The following is a 12,750-nucleotide window of genomic DNA, read 5'->3' on the forward strand; positions in this document are numbered from 1 at the left end:
ATCCAGGTTCGCGGACAGCCTCAGCTACTTAGTGAGGCCCTCTACAACTCAGTGAGACCCTGTTTCAAAATAAAGAATAACATAATAGGGCAGGGGGTGTAGCTCAGAGATTGTATGCCCCTGGGTTCCATCCCCAGACCCGCAAAAAAAAAAAAAAAAAAAGAATTCAACAGAGAAATGGCAGGAAGAGCCTTACTACTGTCCACGGGATCACTGATGATACAATGAAAAGAAACTAGTGAAGGTGTTAAGAAGAAATTTGCCTCCTGTGGTCCTGTAACTGAGCATCCAGAAAATGGAGAAGGAATTCAGCTGCAGGGTGACCAGCGCAGGAACAGATGCCAGCTCCTGGCAGAGACTGGACTGGCGGAGGACCATCAGCTGGAGGTCCATGGGTTTTAAGGGCTTGGGGCTCGCTGAAGCTTAAGTGAGGATCTCCTTGCGATGAGTAGAATTTCCCTTCCACCCCTTGTCACAAGTTTAAAGACCTCACAGCTTGTATAATGTAACCATTTGGGGTCCGCTTCTAACTTGGACTTGTGTACCTCCTTCATGCCATAACCAGAAGAGCGTGTTGTCTAGTCTTGAAGTCCCTCATTTAAACAGAGGCGAAGCAGTAGGCGCCTGGCGGTATCCAGCCCGAAACAGCAATAACGTGATGTTTCAGCAAAGCCCAGAGCCCCCAGGACGGCTATGTCTGGCCAGAAGCTCGTCTCTCCCTCTGCAGAGTCCCCAGCCCTAAAAGAATGGCACCATCCGAACAGCCCTCGGTGAATCCAGAGGACGGGCGAGGCAGCATCCGCAGCTCCACTAGAGGGAGCCCCCACACCTCGTCTGACCAGGTGGGCAGAACCGAGGCCCCTTCCTCCAGGGAGGTGATAGCAACACCTGGCGGGCCAGCAAAATCTTTTTGCCCAAACATCCTTGCGAAGGGATGTCCAAACAACAGAATGTGAGGCCAGCCTAATACCAGTTAAACTTTGACACGGGAACAAGTGCCAGGCTGATGTCACCAGCCATGTAGTGGCGCTCGCCACTCAGCTGCAGCTGCCCACTGCCATGCAGAGGAACAAACTGGTCTTTGGTTTTCTCTTTTCCCCTTACAGTTTTAATGTTATATAATGTATTTAAACAAAACTTGTTTTCAGAAACAAAAACAAAAGGGCTCAAAGGTAGAAATGTGCCTAGGCTCGATCTCTAGCTCCAAATGAAAAACAAAACAAAAACAAAAAACAAAACCTAGTCTTTTTTTTTCCCCCCGGTACGGGGATGAAACTCAGGGGCATGGTACCTCTGAGCTACACCCCCAGCCCTAGTTTTTATTCTTTATTTTGAAACAGGGCCTCACTGAGTTGCAGAGGGCCTCCCTAAGTAGCTGAGGCTGTCCGCGAACCGCGATCCTCTGGTCTCTGCCTCCTGAATGCTGGGATTATAGCGTGCGTCACCACGCCCGGCTCAACCTAGTCTATTTTAAAGAGGATATACCTGTATCATCCCTAAAGAAAAGGGGGACAGTAAAACACCATGTCCTCTTTCTGTTCCCTAAAACATAGTCAAGGGAATGATGAGAGCCAGGCAGTCGATCCACTTATTTATTTTTAGATGTGGTACCGGGGATTGAACCCAGTGGATCTCTACTACTGAGATATACCTCCCTCAGTTATTTTTATTCTTTTACTTTGAAACAGGGTCATTTTTTTTTGTGTGTGTGTGTGGTACCAGTGATGGAACCCAGGGGCATTCTATCTCCAAGCTATACCCCCAGCCCTATTTTTTATTTTGGAACAGGGTCTCACTGACTTGCAAAGGGCCTAAGCAGTTGAGGCTGTCCTTGAACTACAATCCTCCTGTTTCAGCCTCTGGAATGCTGGGATTACAAGCGTGTACCACCATGGCGGCTCAAAACAGGGTCTTACTAAATTACTGCATGCTGGCCTTGAACCTGTGATCCTCCTGTGTAAGACTCCCAATTATGAGATTACCGGTATGTGCCAACACACCTAGCTAAATTTGTATTATTTTGAAGGATGGTCTTTCTCTGTGCACACTGGAATCAGGGCAAGCTACACTGTTATCTGTAGAAAGCTAACTTCTTGCACTCACACTGGGACAGCGGTTCCTTGGGGCTCCAGTCATATAAGCAAACTAAGCCCCCTGAGGCCGCTGATGTCACAGCTCCTGCAGCCTAACATATAAAGCCCCTCCCTGAGTGGGGACAGGTGCAGGGCTGAGGGCACTGTGGAAAGGATACATGTCTCTTGTCTGGCTGGCCTCCCTGGACAGAACTCTGTGAGGGAGAGGAGGGGTCATGTGTCAGCGGTTGCTACCCAGCTCTTCCTGGAGAGGTCTGATCTCTTCTACGGCAAGTCACTCGTGTGTCTCTCATGCTGTCTCCAGGCGCTTTCTTGGGCACAACTAGGCTGGGAAGTGACAGTGCCCAATGGAAAAGTTCCCAGTGGCCAAAGCTGGGATAAGTGTGTGTGTGTTACTGGGGACTGACCCCAGAGGCATTCTACCTTCAAGCTACACCCCCAGTCTGAGTTGGAAACACGGTCTTGCTAGGTTGATGAGAGTCTCACTACTTGCTGAGGCTGTCCTTGAACCTGTGATCCTCCTGTCTCAGCCTCCCAAGTAGTGGGAGTTCAGGCATGCGCCACCACGCCCAGCTAAAGCTGGGGTAATTTAAGCAATGAAATGATGATACTGAACTATACCCCAAAGAATAAAATCAGTACCCATAAGTCCATGGTAACATACATAAAAGACTGAGTAAATAAATGAGGAATAAGGGACAGATATTCATTATAAAAGAATCCCAAATAATAAATCTAGAGGGACTAAGGAAAAAAGAAATCAGCATCAGAACACCCTGGCAGTCAATGTCACAGCCAAGATTCCCTGGGGAGTGAGAAAAAACAGTGAACAAAACTTTAAGAAGAAACAGGGTATTTCCACAGCCTCAAAGTGCCGTCCTTCCAGCCAGGTGTGGCAGTACATACCTGTAGTCCCAGGACCTGGGAAGCTGAAACAGGAGAATCGCTGGTTTGAGACAGTCTCAGCACCTTAACCAGACCCTCAGCAACTTAGCGAGATCCTGTTTCAAAATGAAAAATAAACAGGGCTGGGGTATAGCGCAGAGGTGGAATATCCCTGGGTTCAATCCCCAGAAGAGAGAGAATTTGTTCTATCCGGCCTTCAGTGGATTGGTTGAAACACCTGCCTCTCTGGGAAGGACAATCTCCTTTTCTCAATCCAATGACTGAGCTTATTTCTTCTGACAACATACTCACAGAAATACTCAGAAGTGTTTTACCATTGGTCAAGTTGACACATAAAATTAGCCACTACACAGTCCAATGATTCCGGTTCTAGGGACTAATTTTACACATAAGCCTTGTACAATGGTGTGCAAAATGATGAGTACAAATCCCAGTATCCGGGAGGCTGAGACAGGAGGATCGCAGTCCTCAGACAGCCTCAGCTATTAGTGAGGCTCTTTGTAACTCAGTGAGACCCTGTTTCAAAATAAAGAATAAAAAAAAGAGGGCTGAGAGTGTAGCTTGGGGGTAGAATGCCCCTGAGTTCCATCCCCAGTACTGTATAAAAAAAAAAGATGGAAATAAATACAAAGTTATTCATTTCTTTCATTTAGCAAAAGGTTGGAAATAACCCAAGTGTTCTTTAAACTAGGAGTCTGGTTTTAAAGTATGGTATGTCTTATACTCTTCTACAAAACTCTTATAAAATATATCTCAGCTCCAAAGTCAGCAACTTATTTAATGGAGACTCCTAAAGAGATTCCCATGAAGTTAGGAACAAGATAGCAACTAACAACCCATTAAACAATGTTTAGGAGGTGCTGGCCAATGCAATTATGTTAAAAAAAAAAAAAAAAAGTCTAGGCTGGCCGTGGTGCACTCTTGTAAACCCAGAATTCAGGAGGTGGAGACTGGGGGATCGCGGTTCATGGACAGCCTAAGCTACTTAGCGAGACCCTTTGCAACTCAGTGAGATCCTGTTTCAAAAATAAAAGACTAAGCTGGGCGTGGTGGCGCACGCTTGTAATCCCAGCATTTGGGAGGCTGAGACAGGAGGATTCTGGTTCATGGACAGCCTTAGCTACTTAGTGAGGCCCTCTGTAACTCAGTGAGACCCTGTTTAAAGAATAAAAAATTGGGCAGGGGGTGTAGCTCGGAGGTCCAATGTTCCTGGGTTCCATCCCCAGTACCAAAAAAAAAAAAGTCTAAAAATTGAAAAGAAGCTGGGCATGGTGGCACATACCTTCAATTCCAGAACTTGGGAGGCTACGACAGGAGAATCATGGGTTCAGGGCTAGTGCATGAAACAAGGGGAGTGGCTGGGGGTCTAGTTTAGAGACAGAGTAGCCCTGAGTTCAATCTCCACTACTGCTACAATAAATAAATAAATACCCTTCCCTACTTTCTTGATCCTTGAATGTTTTGCTTTAAGTTCAAAAATTCTTTTTATCATAGGCCAGGCATGGTGGCACATGTTTATAATCCCAGCATCTGGGAGGCTGACAGGAGGATCACGGTTCACAGACAGGCTCAGCTAAGTAACGAGGCCCTTTGAACTCTGTTAAGACAATGAAGAATAAAATAATTAAAAATAGGGCTGGGGGTGTAGCTCAAAGGTAGAATGCCCCTGGGTTCCATCCCAGTACCACCAAAAAAACCCCAACTTTTTTTTATCATATTGTTAAAATAACTTTCATGGTTCCTGTCTCCTACTTGGACCATGAACTGATAAACACATTTTTTTTCTAGGTCTGGGAGTACAGTTCTGTGGTAGAGCACCTGTCTATCATGTGTGAAAGCCTCAGTTCAATTCCCAGTATAGAAAAAATTTTTTTTGGTATCTATTGAAACTGTCTCAACTATGTTAAGTCTTCTGTCAACAATAACTATAATTTAGAAATTAAATGTTACTATAGTACTATAGTTTAGACCTTAAGTGTCCCCCAAAGGCCCATGTGTTAAAGGCCTGGCTCCCAGCCCATGGTGCTCTAGGGAGGTGGTAGAGCCTTTAAGAGGTGGAGCGTAGTGGGAGGAAGCTAGGTCACTGGGGCCCACGTCCCTGAAGAGGATACCATGATCCCTGCCCCTTCTTCCTTTCACTTCTGGGCCATCATGAGGTCTAGAAGTAGGGCAGCTTCTTCTACCCTACACTTCCCACCATGATATGCTGCCTCACCACAGGCCCCGAAGCAAAGGGTCACAGACTGAAACCTCTGAAAATGTGAGCCAGATGAAACTTCATTTTCTCTTTATCTTAGGTATTTGTTATAGTAAAAAGATCACTAATGCACTGGGGATGGCAAGTTTCCCCATGGCATTTCTCATGGGTAGTGTGGTCTTTCCCAAGCCTCATATGTGTATCTTTAGGCTAAGCTACTTTTTTGTTGTTGTTGCAGGTCTGGGGATGGAACCCGGGGGCATTTGACCTCAAAGCTACATCCCCTGCCCTATTTTATTATTCTTTATTTGGAAACAGGGTCTCACTAAGTTGCAGAGGGCCTAAGTAGCTGAGGCTGTCCACAAACCACAATCCTCCGGTCTCAGCCTCCTGAATGCTGGGATTACAAGCGTGTGCCACCACGCCCGGCTTAGGCTAAACTACTTAAACTAAATAAAATATTCCAAGCTGAAGCCATGTGTGTGGCACACACTTGTAATCTCAGTACTTGAGAGGATATGAGGACGGTACAATGCTCCTGGGTTCCATCCCTGGTACGGCAAAAAAAAAAAAAAAAGTAATAAAAAAATGGAGATTCAGCCATGTGGTGGCATACCTATAATCCCAGTACTTGAGAGAATAAGATATGAGGACGGCAGGTTTGATGCCACATGCAGTAACTTATAGAGATCTTGTTTCAAAATAAAAAGGCTGGAGATGTCTGTCAGTGGGAGAGGCCCTGGGTCAGCCCCAGTACCACACACATAAACGGAGCCCCACACAGAGGGCGTAACGAGCAGCTCCCGAGCCGCGCCTGGCGCCCCTGGCATGAACAAGTTCACAGCCTGGTGTTGCCGATACCTCCTTTATTACCGCAGTAGACCATCGCTCTGAAAGTGCAACACTCAAACACTCGGCCACAGCCGCTGCTCCTCCTCACTGGTGGACACTTGCAAACTCATTCCTGGAGCCTCGTGGACCACTGCCAGCCTCACAGGGAAGCACACACACGCACGCGGACAGGAGCCAGGAGGGGAGCACTGGGGAGGAGCAGGAGCCTATCAAACAGAAAACCCAAGGCTTGGGGAGAACGCCCGCCCGTGACTCCCCCTCTTCAGGTGGCACCCTGACACTGGTCTTGGTGCCCTGGGGGCCGCGATATCCTGACCACAGCCGTGTCACACCCTGGCATACCTGAGGCCTGTGGAGTCAACAGAATGGACCCTCAACCTCGTTTGGAGAAAGTGGGTGGTTTGGGCAAACTGCCTATTCAAGCCCCATTTACGGGTGTTAGGCAGAGCATCGAGGGGAACGGTGCTGCCTAACGGAACCGCTTGCTCTCTCTCGCATAGGGTCAGCATGTTTGATGGGGGAAAAATAATTAACTGTCAAATGCTACAATGACTGAAGGAAGGAGAAACATGAGCAGCTCTAGATATCATAAGAGATTAAAAAATCCAAACAAACGAGACAAAGAAAAAAGGGCAAAACTATGGACAATACACGTAACCACTAGGCCTGACAAAACTTTCACTCATCAACACACGGTACACGCGCACACACGTACACCCACACGCACAAGTCAGGTAGATGCCCAAAGGAAGGCAAACCCCAATGTCTGCTCTCTTTGGAATTTTCATGGCATTCTGAGTTTCGGCAAGTGAGGCCTCCGGGGGTCTAGTCGAATCTCCAGAGGCAGCCTCTGCCCCTCGTGGCAGCCAATGTCGCTCCTGTTTCTGCCCGGCCCCTTCACAACCGTGTGCACGTCAGCGCGCACTCTTCCGTGTTCCTGAAGTCCCATCGCTGTAAGGGCTCGCTAGGCCAACTTCGCCTGTAATGGAAGGACCTCCCTCTTGGCCCCTGAGCTGCCGCTCTTCCAGGAAGCAGCATCCCCCCAGTGGTGACTCGAGGGGTTCAGGAGTTGGAAAGTTGAAAGAGAGTAATATAAATACAATAAGGGAACACCTGTTACTCTCGGAAGATTCCTCTGCAACCAGCTGGCCGAGGATCCCCCAGTCTTCTGGGCTATGTTTTAAAGAGAGGCCTTAATTTAAGGTACTGCGATCTCTGCTCACAAGAGCCAAGTAAGACAGTGCTGCCTGGAGGCTGCTGGGACTCCTGCTCACTGCCTGCTTGAGTCTGCGGTGCTCTCTTGACTCCGACCTCAGTCCTCCTGGGGTCAGACCACCCAGCTTCTTTGATGAGGGACTGGTTATTTTAAAAGCATGCCTGCAGTAGCCTTCACAAGGTCTCTGGGAATCACGGACCTGTACACATTTGTCAGCATCCGTACCCGCTGATAAGGACTCAGCAGGGTTACTCAACCACCGCAGACAGGCACAGCCATGCAAAGAAAGCCATCCGGTGAGGCCGCTTTTCTTCAGATGCCAGTTTCTGGGTCAGAGTATATTTACCAAGCATCAGAGGCTGGCAACACCGGCTGTCACTCCCCTTCCTGAGGAGGGCATGCAGGCCTGGCAGCCTTGGCACGTGGGCCCCACTCAGGGCAATGGTTTCAGTCACTGCCCTCCGCTCCGAGTCCTATACTTGGGGCCTGCATTTCCATGTAGTCCACAGCAAACTGGGTTCTGCTGGAGCGCAGGCTACCAAGGCATACCCTCTCAGCCACATCTCCCGCAGGACTGTAACTCTAAGTGCAGCAGTGCCTAAGAAGGAAAAGAGTCCCACAGGAGGGAGACTGGAGGACGTAAGGCAGGAGAGGACACGGAATCCTGGGCAGGCATCACATGTTCAGAGTGCTGACCGGGGAGGAAGAAACAAAATGGTCCCGAGAACTTGGCGGCAGAGCTGGAAGAGGCTTGGTCTCTGGGACTCTCAGCAGTTGTTCCTCGACGCACAGGCATTCCTAACACTGATAACTCTGGTCCACAGCTCCGGCACATCTGACACGGCCATGATGCCACTGTACAGCAGGAGAGGAGCGCGACACAAGGGCCGGAAGGCGTCTGGCAGCACACAGTAAAACAGGCTGCACTCCCCACTGACCCCACCAGAGCAATGCTTGTCTAGTCCAAAGTCAAAGTTTCCATTTTCTGCTTTATAAAGTCAGTGATGCTGGAGGATGTCTAGCAGAACCCACCCTCCAGGAACGAGTGCAAAAGGGGAGCCCTTGGCTCAGGGACGTCCCTCAGTGAGCAGGTGGGAGGACTGGCTCGAGGCCTCCGTCCACTTCGGACAGACACACACAGAGAAGGATTATTGCCAGCTTGTGTACTTTCACAATGTGATTTTTGTATTTCGAAAGCTTGAATTGTCCCTAAAAGAGAAAACAGAGAATTCAATAAATGGTCTGTCTAGACATGACCACACACACAGGTGAGGACTCAATTCCAGCTTCTGACTCTCCCCAGACCTTTCCTCCTTGCCAGGTTACTGCCAGACAGCAATCTGCTTCCCAAGTCCCTGCAAAATGTCGACTCAGTTGTCTGCAATAGCAGCAGATTAGAAAGCACCCAATGCAGTTCAATGTTAAATGTGAATGTACGAGCCGGGCGTGGCAGCATTCGGGAGGCTGAGACTGGAAGATCACAGTTTGCAGACAGCCTCAGCTATTTAGAGAGGCTCTTTGCAACTCAGTGAGACCCTGTTTCAAAATAATGAATGAAGCCAGGCGTGGTGGCGCACGCTTGTAATCCCTGCCCTTGGGAGGCTGAGACAGGAGGATCACACAGGTTTGAAGCCAGCCTCAACTACTTAGTGAGGCTCTCAGCAACTTAGTGAGACCCTGTTTCCAAATAAAATAAAATAGGTCTGGGAGTGTAGCCTGGAGTTCCACCCCCAGTACCACCAAAAAAAAAAAAAAAAAAAAAAGAAAAAAGAAAAATAGGGTGTAGCTTGGAGGTAATGCCCCTGGATTCCATCCCCAGTACCAAAAAAAAAAAAAAAAAAAAAAAAAAAAAAAAAGTTAACATATGCTACATTTGTACGAGACCCTGTGTAGCTTAAAACACAAAACAAAAAGGAAGCTTTCTACTAGTATGGATACACACACACACACACACACACACACACACACACACACGAGCAGGGACTTTAAGGGCCACCTAGCTACTGCCTTATCCCCACTGCTTCCGGTTTAAATATGCCAGAAATTCTGAAACAGAATTTCTCATTAATCTGGTTTCTAGAGTCATTATTATTTTTTAATTTTAAAGGGATACTATAGAAGCTGTTTTGAAATGGCCTCCCTTACACTTGTTAATTCATTGGGCATATGGCAATTAGTCCAGATAAAGGATTGTTGAAGAAAGTATGCTGAGCCCAGCCGAATGGCAGTTTCTTCTTCTGGCTGATGGTGACAGCTGACAGTAACCAAGGGCCCCGCTACTCAGCCGACATGCAGTGTACCGCCACAGACAAGGACACTGATAGCAGCGGCAAGCTGGTGCAGGTGGACCTGGCTGGCAACAGCTGATGGTATCTTAAAAGCTCACTGGCATTTTGGGGTACTGGCATTCACAACCGTAAGATTCGTTTATCAATTGCTTCTGAGCATTTCAACCATTTTCACTAAAGGAGTTGAAGGCTGAACACAAATGGTAATGGGTGTTCACCTTTTTTAACAAACGAGATAAAAAATCTCAGGAGGACAGACCCTCTGAGGCGCCACAAGCGGCCAGCAAAGGCTGACGAGGAACCTATCTGATGAACCTCGGTGAGAGCAGGCCCAAGCCAGGGCTACAGCATGCGGCCGCCAGAACGTTGCTGCCTTCCACACCTTCCCTTTTAAGACACCTTGGTGCCCACAGGGCCCCTGGGCAGCACTGGTCTGTGAGGTGGACCCACTCCTCTTGGCATCAGAGTGGACACGAAGGCGGGCCCGTGAGAAGGCTGACTGAGGGTTTTCTGACCAAGGAAGCATTCTCTCCCTTGGAGCCAGGGGATGGCAGAGTGTTCAGCGTGTGCACCTGCGCAGTGACTGAAGAAGGCTATCAGGCTATAAGAGAACCTCGCTGTATCTTTTGGGAGAAATCCGACGCTGCATGGGGCTGGGCCACAAATAAAGTCCTCACTGTGGCAAGCAAATGGAAGCGTTCTACCACTTCCCACTTGGGTATTTAATACTCTATTTCTATTATTCTATTAGAGTCCTGTATACAGTCAGAAAACCTTCTAAGAAGTCTTGACCTTTTAAAGTCTGTTTGCAAAATGAAAGTGCGAAGAGGAAAGACCAAAAGAGGACCAGGCGGGCTCCCCGCGGCTGGTTTGAAGGAGGGCTGGGGCGCTGCGGGCCTGGGGCCAGCTGTTCTAAAATCAGTCACTTTAGAGTAGCTTGGTGCCAAATGTAGTCAGAATGTGTTTGTCTCAAACTAGCTGGGAACGAACATCCAATTAGGCCTTCACTCCAGGCTGCGGCAGAGCTTAGGCGACAGGGAGAGGGAGAGTGTGGGTCGGAAGTGGCAGAGGTCACAGGTGGTTTTTTTTCATGTGCTTCTGTTCTTTTGGAAGTAAACTAGAAATTAGAAAATCCATGCTGAGCTCCCGAAAGCTGCCATCTGGCCATGCCGTGAAGCCCGCGGGCTACAGAGTCCCAACGAGACTCAGAAGTGCCCCGCCCACAGAGGACATCAAGAGGTCTTCCTACTGGATGTTTCTCTGTTCTGATGATGAAATCTCGGAAGTCCCGGAGCCCATCCAAACTGGCTTCTAAACACACACCAGGACCTTGGGGAAGCTGTTGCCCGCACTGAGAAACAGCTTTCGAGTCTGCTTTGCCTCAGAATGGTCACTTTTTTGTATGTCCAGAGAATCCAACTCTAGAATAATGAGCTAAGGCAGCTGCTAACTCCTTAAGGTGGTCAACACAGGGCCAGGATGTCAGTCAGGAGAAAGCCTCCCGTCTCCTGGAGGTAGCGGTCCATGTGCTGGCACCCGGGGCACCACGGGGACTGAGTCCTCAGGTGAAAGCTGGCTGTTATCCAAGGAGGAATCCTCCCCAAGTCTCTGCTCTCAAGAGTGGCCCCGCAGGGGTGTTCACACTGGCCTACCAACCGAAGCACCTATGGCCTTCAAAAACATCATCTGGCCGGGCGTGGTGGCGCACGCTTGTAATCCCCGCGCTTGGGAGGCAGAGACAGGAGGATCGCGCAGGTTCGAAGCCAGCCCCGTGAGCTGGCTTAGGAGACCCTGTTTCCAAATAAAAATGTAAAAATATGTCTGGGAGTGTAGCCCAGAGGTAGAAGGGCTTCCAGAAACCCCAGTACCACCAAAAAAAAAAAAAAAAAAAAAAAAACCAACAACAACAACAAAAAAAAACCCAAAAAAACCAACCAAACAAACAAAAAAAACCATCATCTGGCTAGCAGCAGTTTGTCCCAGTGGACAATTCTGGCTTCCTCTTCCTTCTCTCCCTGCACATACAATAAAGCTGCAAACTCCTTTTTGGTTCAGTGGGGAAAATTTAAATTTCTCATCTCCTACCAAGGGACCATACCAACTGTGCCCCCAACAATACAGGCTTCTGTCCTGTGCAAGCCAGCCCAGACATCTAAGTACCAGCATCCTCTCCCAGCAGTTAACTGGCACATCTACTGAGGCCATGGGAAAGGACAGAACCTCCTTGACATGGAAATAAAATAGTCCTAAAATCCTAGGAGTCTTTTGTAATAACATAAAATAGCTGGTAAATTGAGGGTTAAAATTATTTAAATAGAAGCTGGGCCTGGTGGTCCACACTTGTAATCCCAGCATATAGGAGGCTGAGACTGGAGGATCATGGTTTGTGGATAGCCTTAGCTACTTAGTGAGGCCCTTTGCAACTTAGTAAGACCCTGTTTTAAAACACAGAATAAAAAATAGGGCAGGGGGTGTAGCTCGGAGGTTGAATGCCCCTGGATTCCATCCCCAGTACCGCAAAAGAAAAAAAAAATTAAGTAGCAGTTTTTCTGCCAATTTTCTTCATAGATTATTATCTACTGAAAAGAAAAGAGGGAAAGGAAGATAAGAGAAGCGCACCACAGGTCTCTAAAGTGGCAGAACAAACAGGACACCAGGCTTCTCTCTCTCTCTTTTTTTTTTTGTGGTACTGGGAGTGGAACCCAGGGGCTTTTTTACCTCCTGGCTATACTCCCAGACCTATTTTGTACTTTATTTGGAATCAGGGTCTCACTAACTTGCTGACAGCCTCCTAAGTAGCCAAGGCTGGCTTTGAACGTGTGTGATCCTCCTGTCTCAGCCTCCCAATCCTTGCTCAGATTACAAGTGTGCACCACCATGCTTGTGGTGTGTGTGTGGTATTGGGGGTTGAACCCAGTGGCAATGTACCTCCGAGCTCCACTCCCAGCCCTAGCTTTTAGTCTTTTTATTTTTTGAAACAGGGTCTCACCGAGTTGCGAAGGGCCTCACTAAGTAGCTGAGGCTGTCCATGAACCGTGATCCTCCAATCTCTGCCTCCCGAATGCTGGGATTACAAGCGTGTACCACCATGCCCGGCAGTTATTTTTTACTTTGAAATAAGGTTTCACTAAATTGCAGAGGGTCTCACTAAAGTGTTGAAGCTGGTCTCAAACCTGTGATCCTCCTGTCTCAGTCCCC

At 48.2% G+C, this 12,750-nt stretch overlaps 1 protein-coding gene across 2 annotated transcripts in view; it reads right to left on the reverse strand.

Moving 5' to 3' along the window:
* Positions 1 to 8,433: 8,433 nt before the first annotated feature.
* EIF4E2 (eukaryotic translation initiation factor 4E family member 2) overlaps positions 8,434 to 12,750 on the reverse strand; it is a gene marked incomplete at both ends in the record, with an annotated part of 29,546 nt that continues 25,229 nt past the window's right edge. For both annotated transcript variants that reach the window (XM_080719929.1, XM_080719926.1), the window contains one exon: positions 8,434 to 8,473. In XM_080719929.1, the coding sequence (XP_080576055.1) occupies positions 8,434 to 8,473 (40 nt within the window). The remainder of the gene's footprint in view (positions 8,474 to 12,750) is intronic.

This window comes from Muscardinus avellanarius (genome assembly GCF_963383645.1).
Source record: "Muscardinus avellanarius genome assembly, chromosome: 2".
In the NCBI taxonomy this organism is placed as follows: Eukaryota; Metazoa; Chordata; class Mammalia; order Rodentia; family Gliridae; genus Muscardinus; species Muscardinus avellanarius.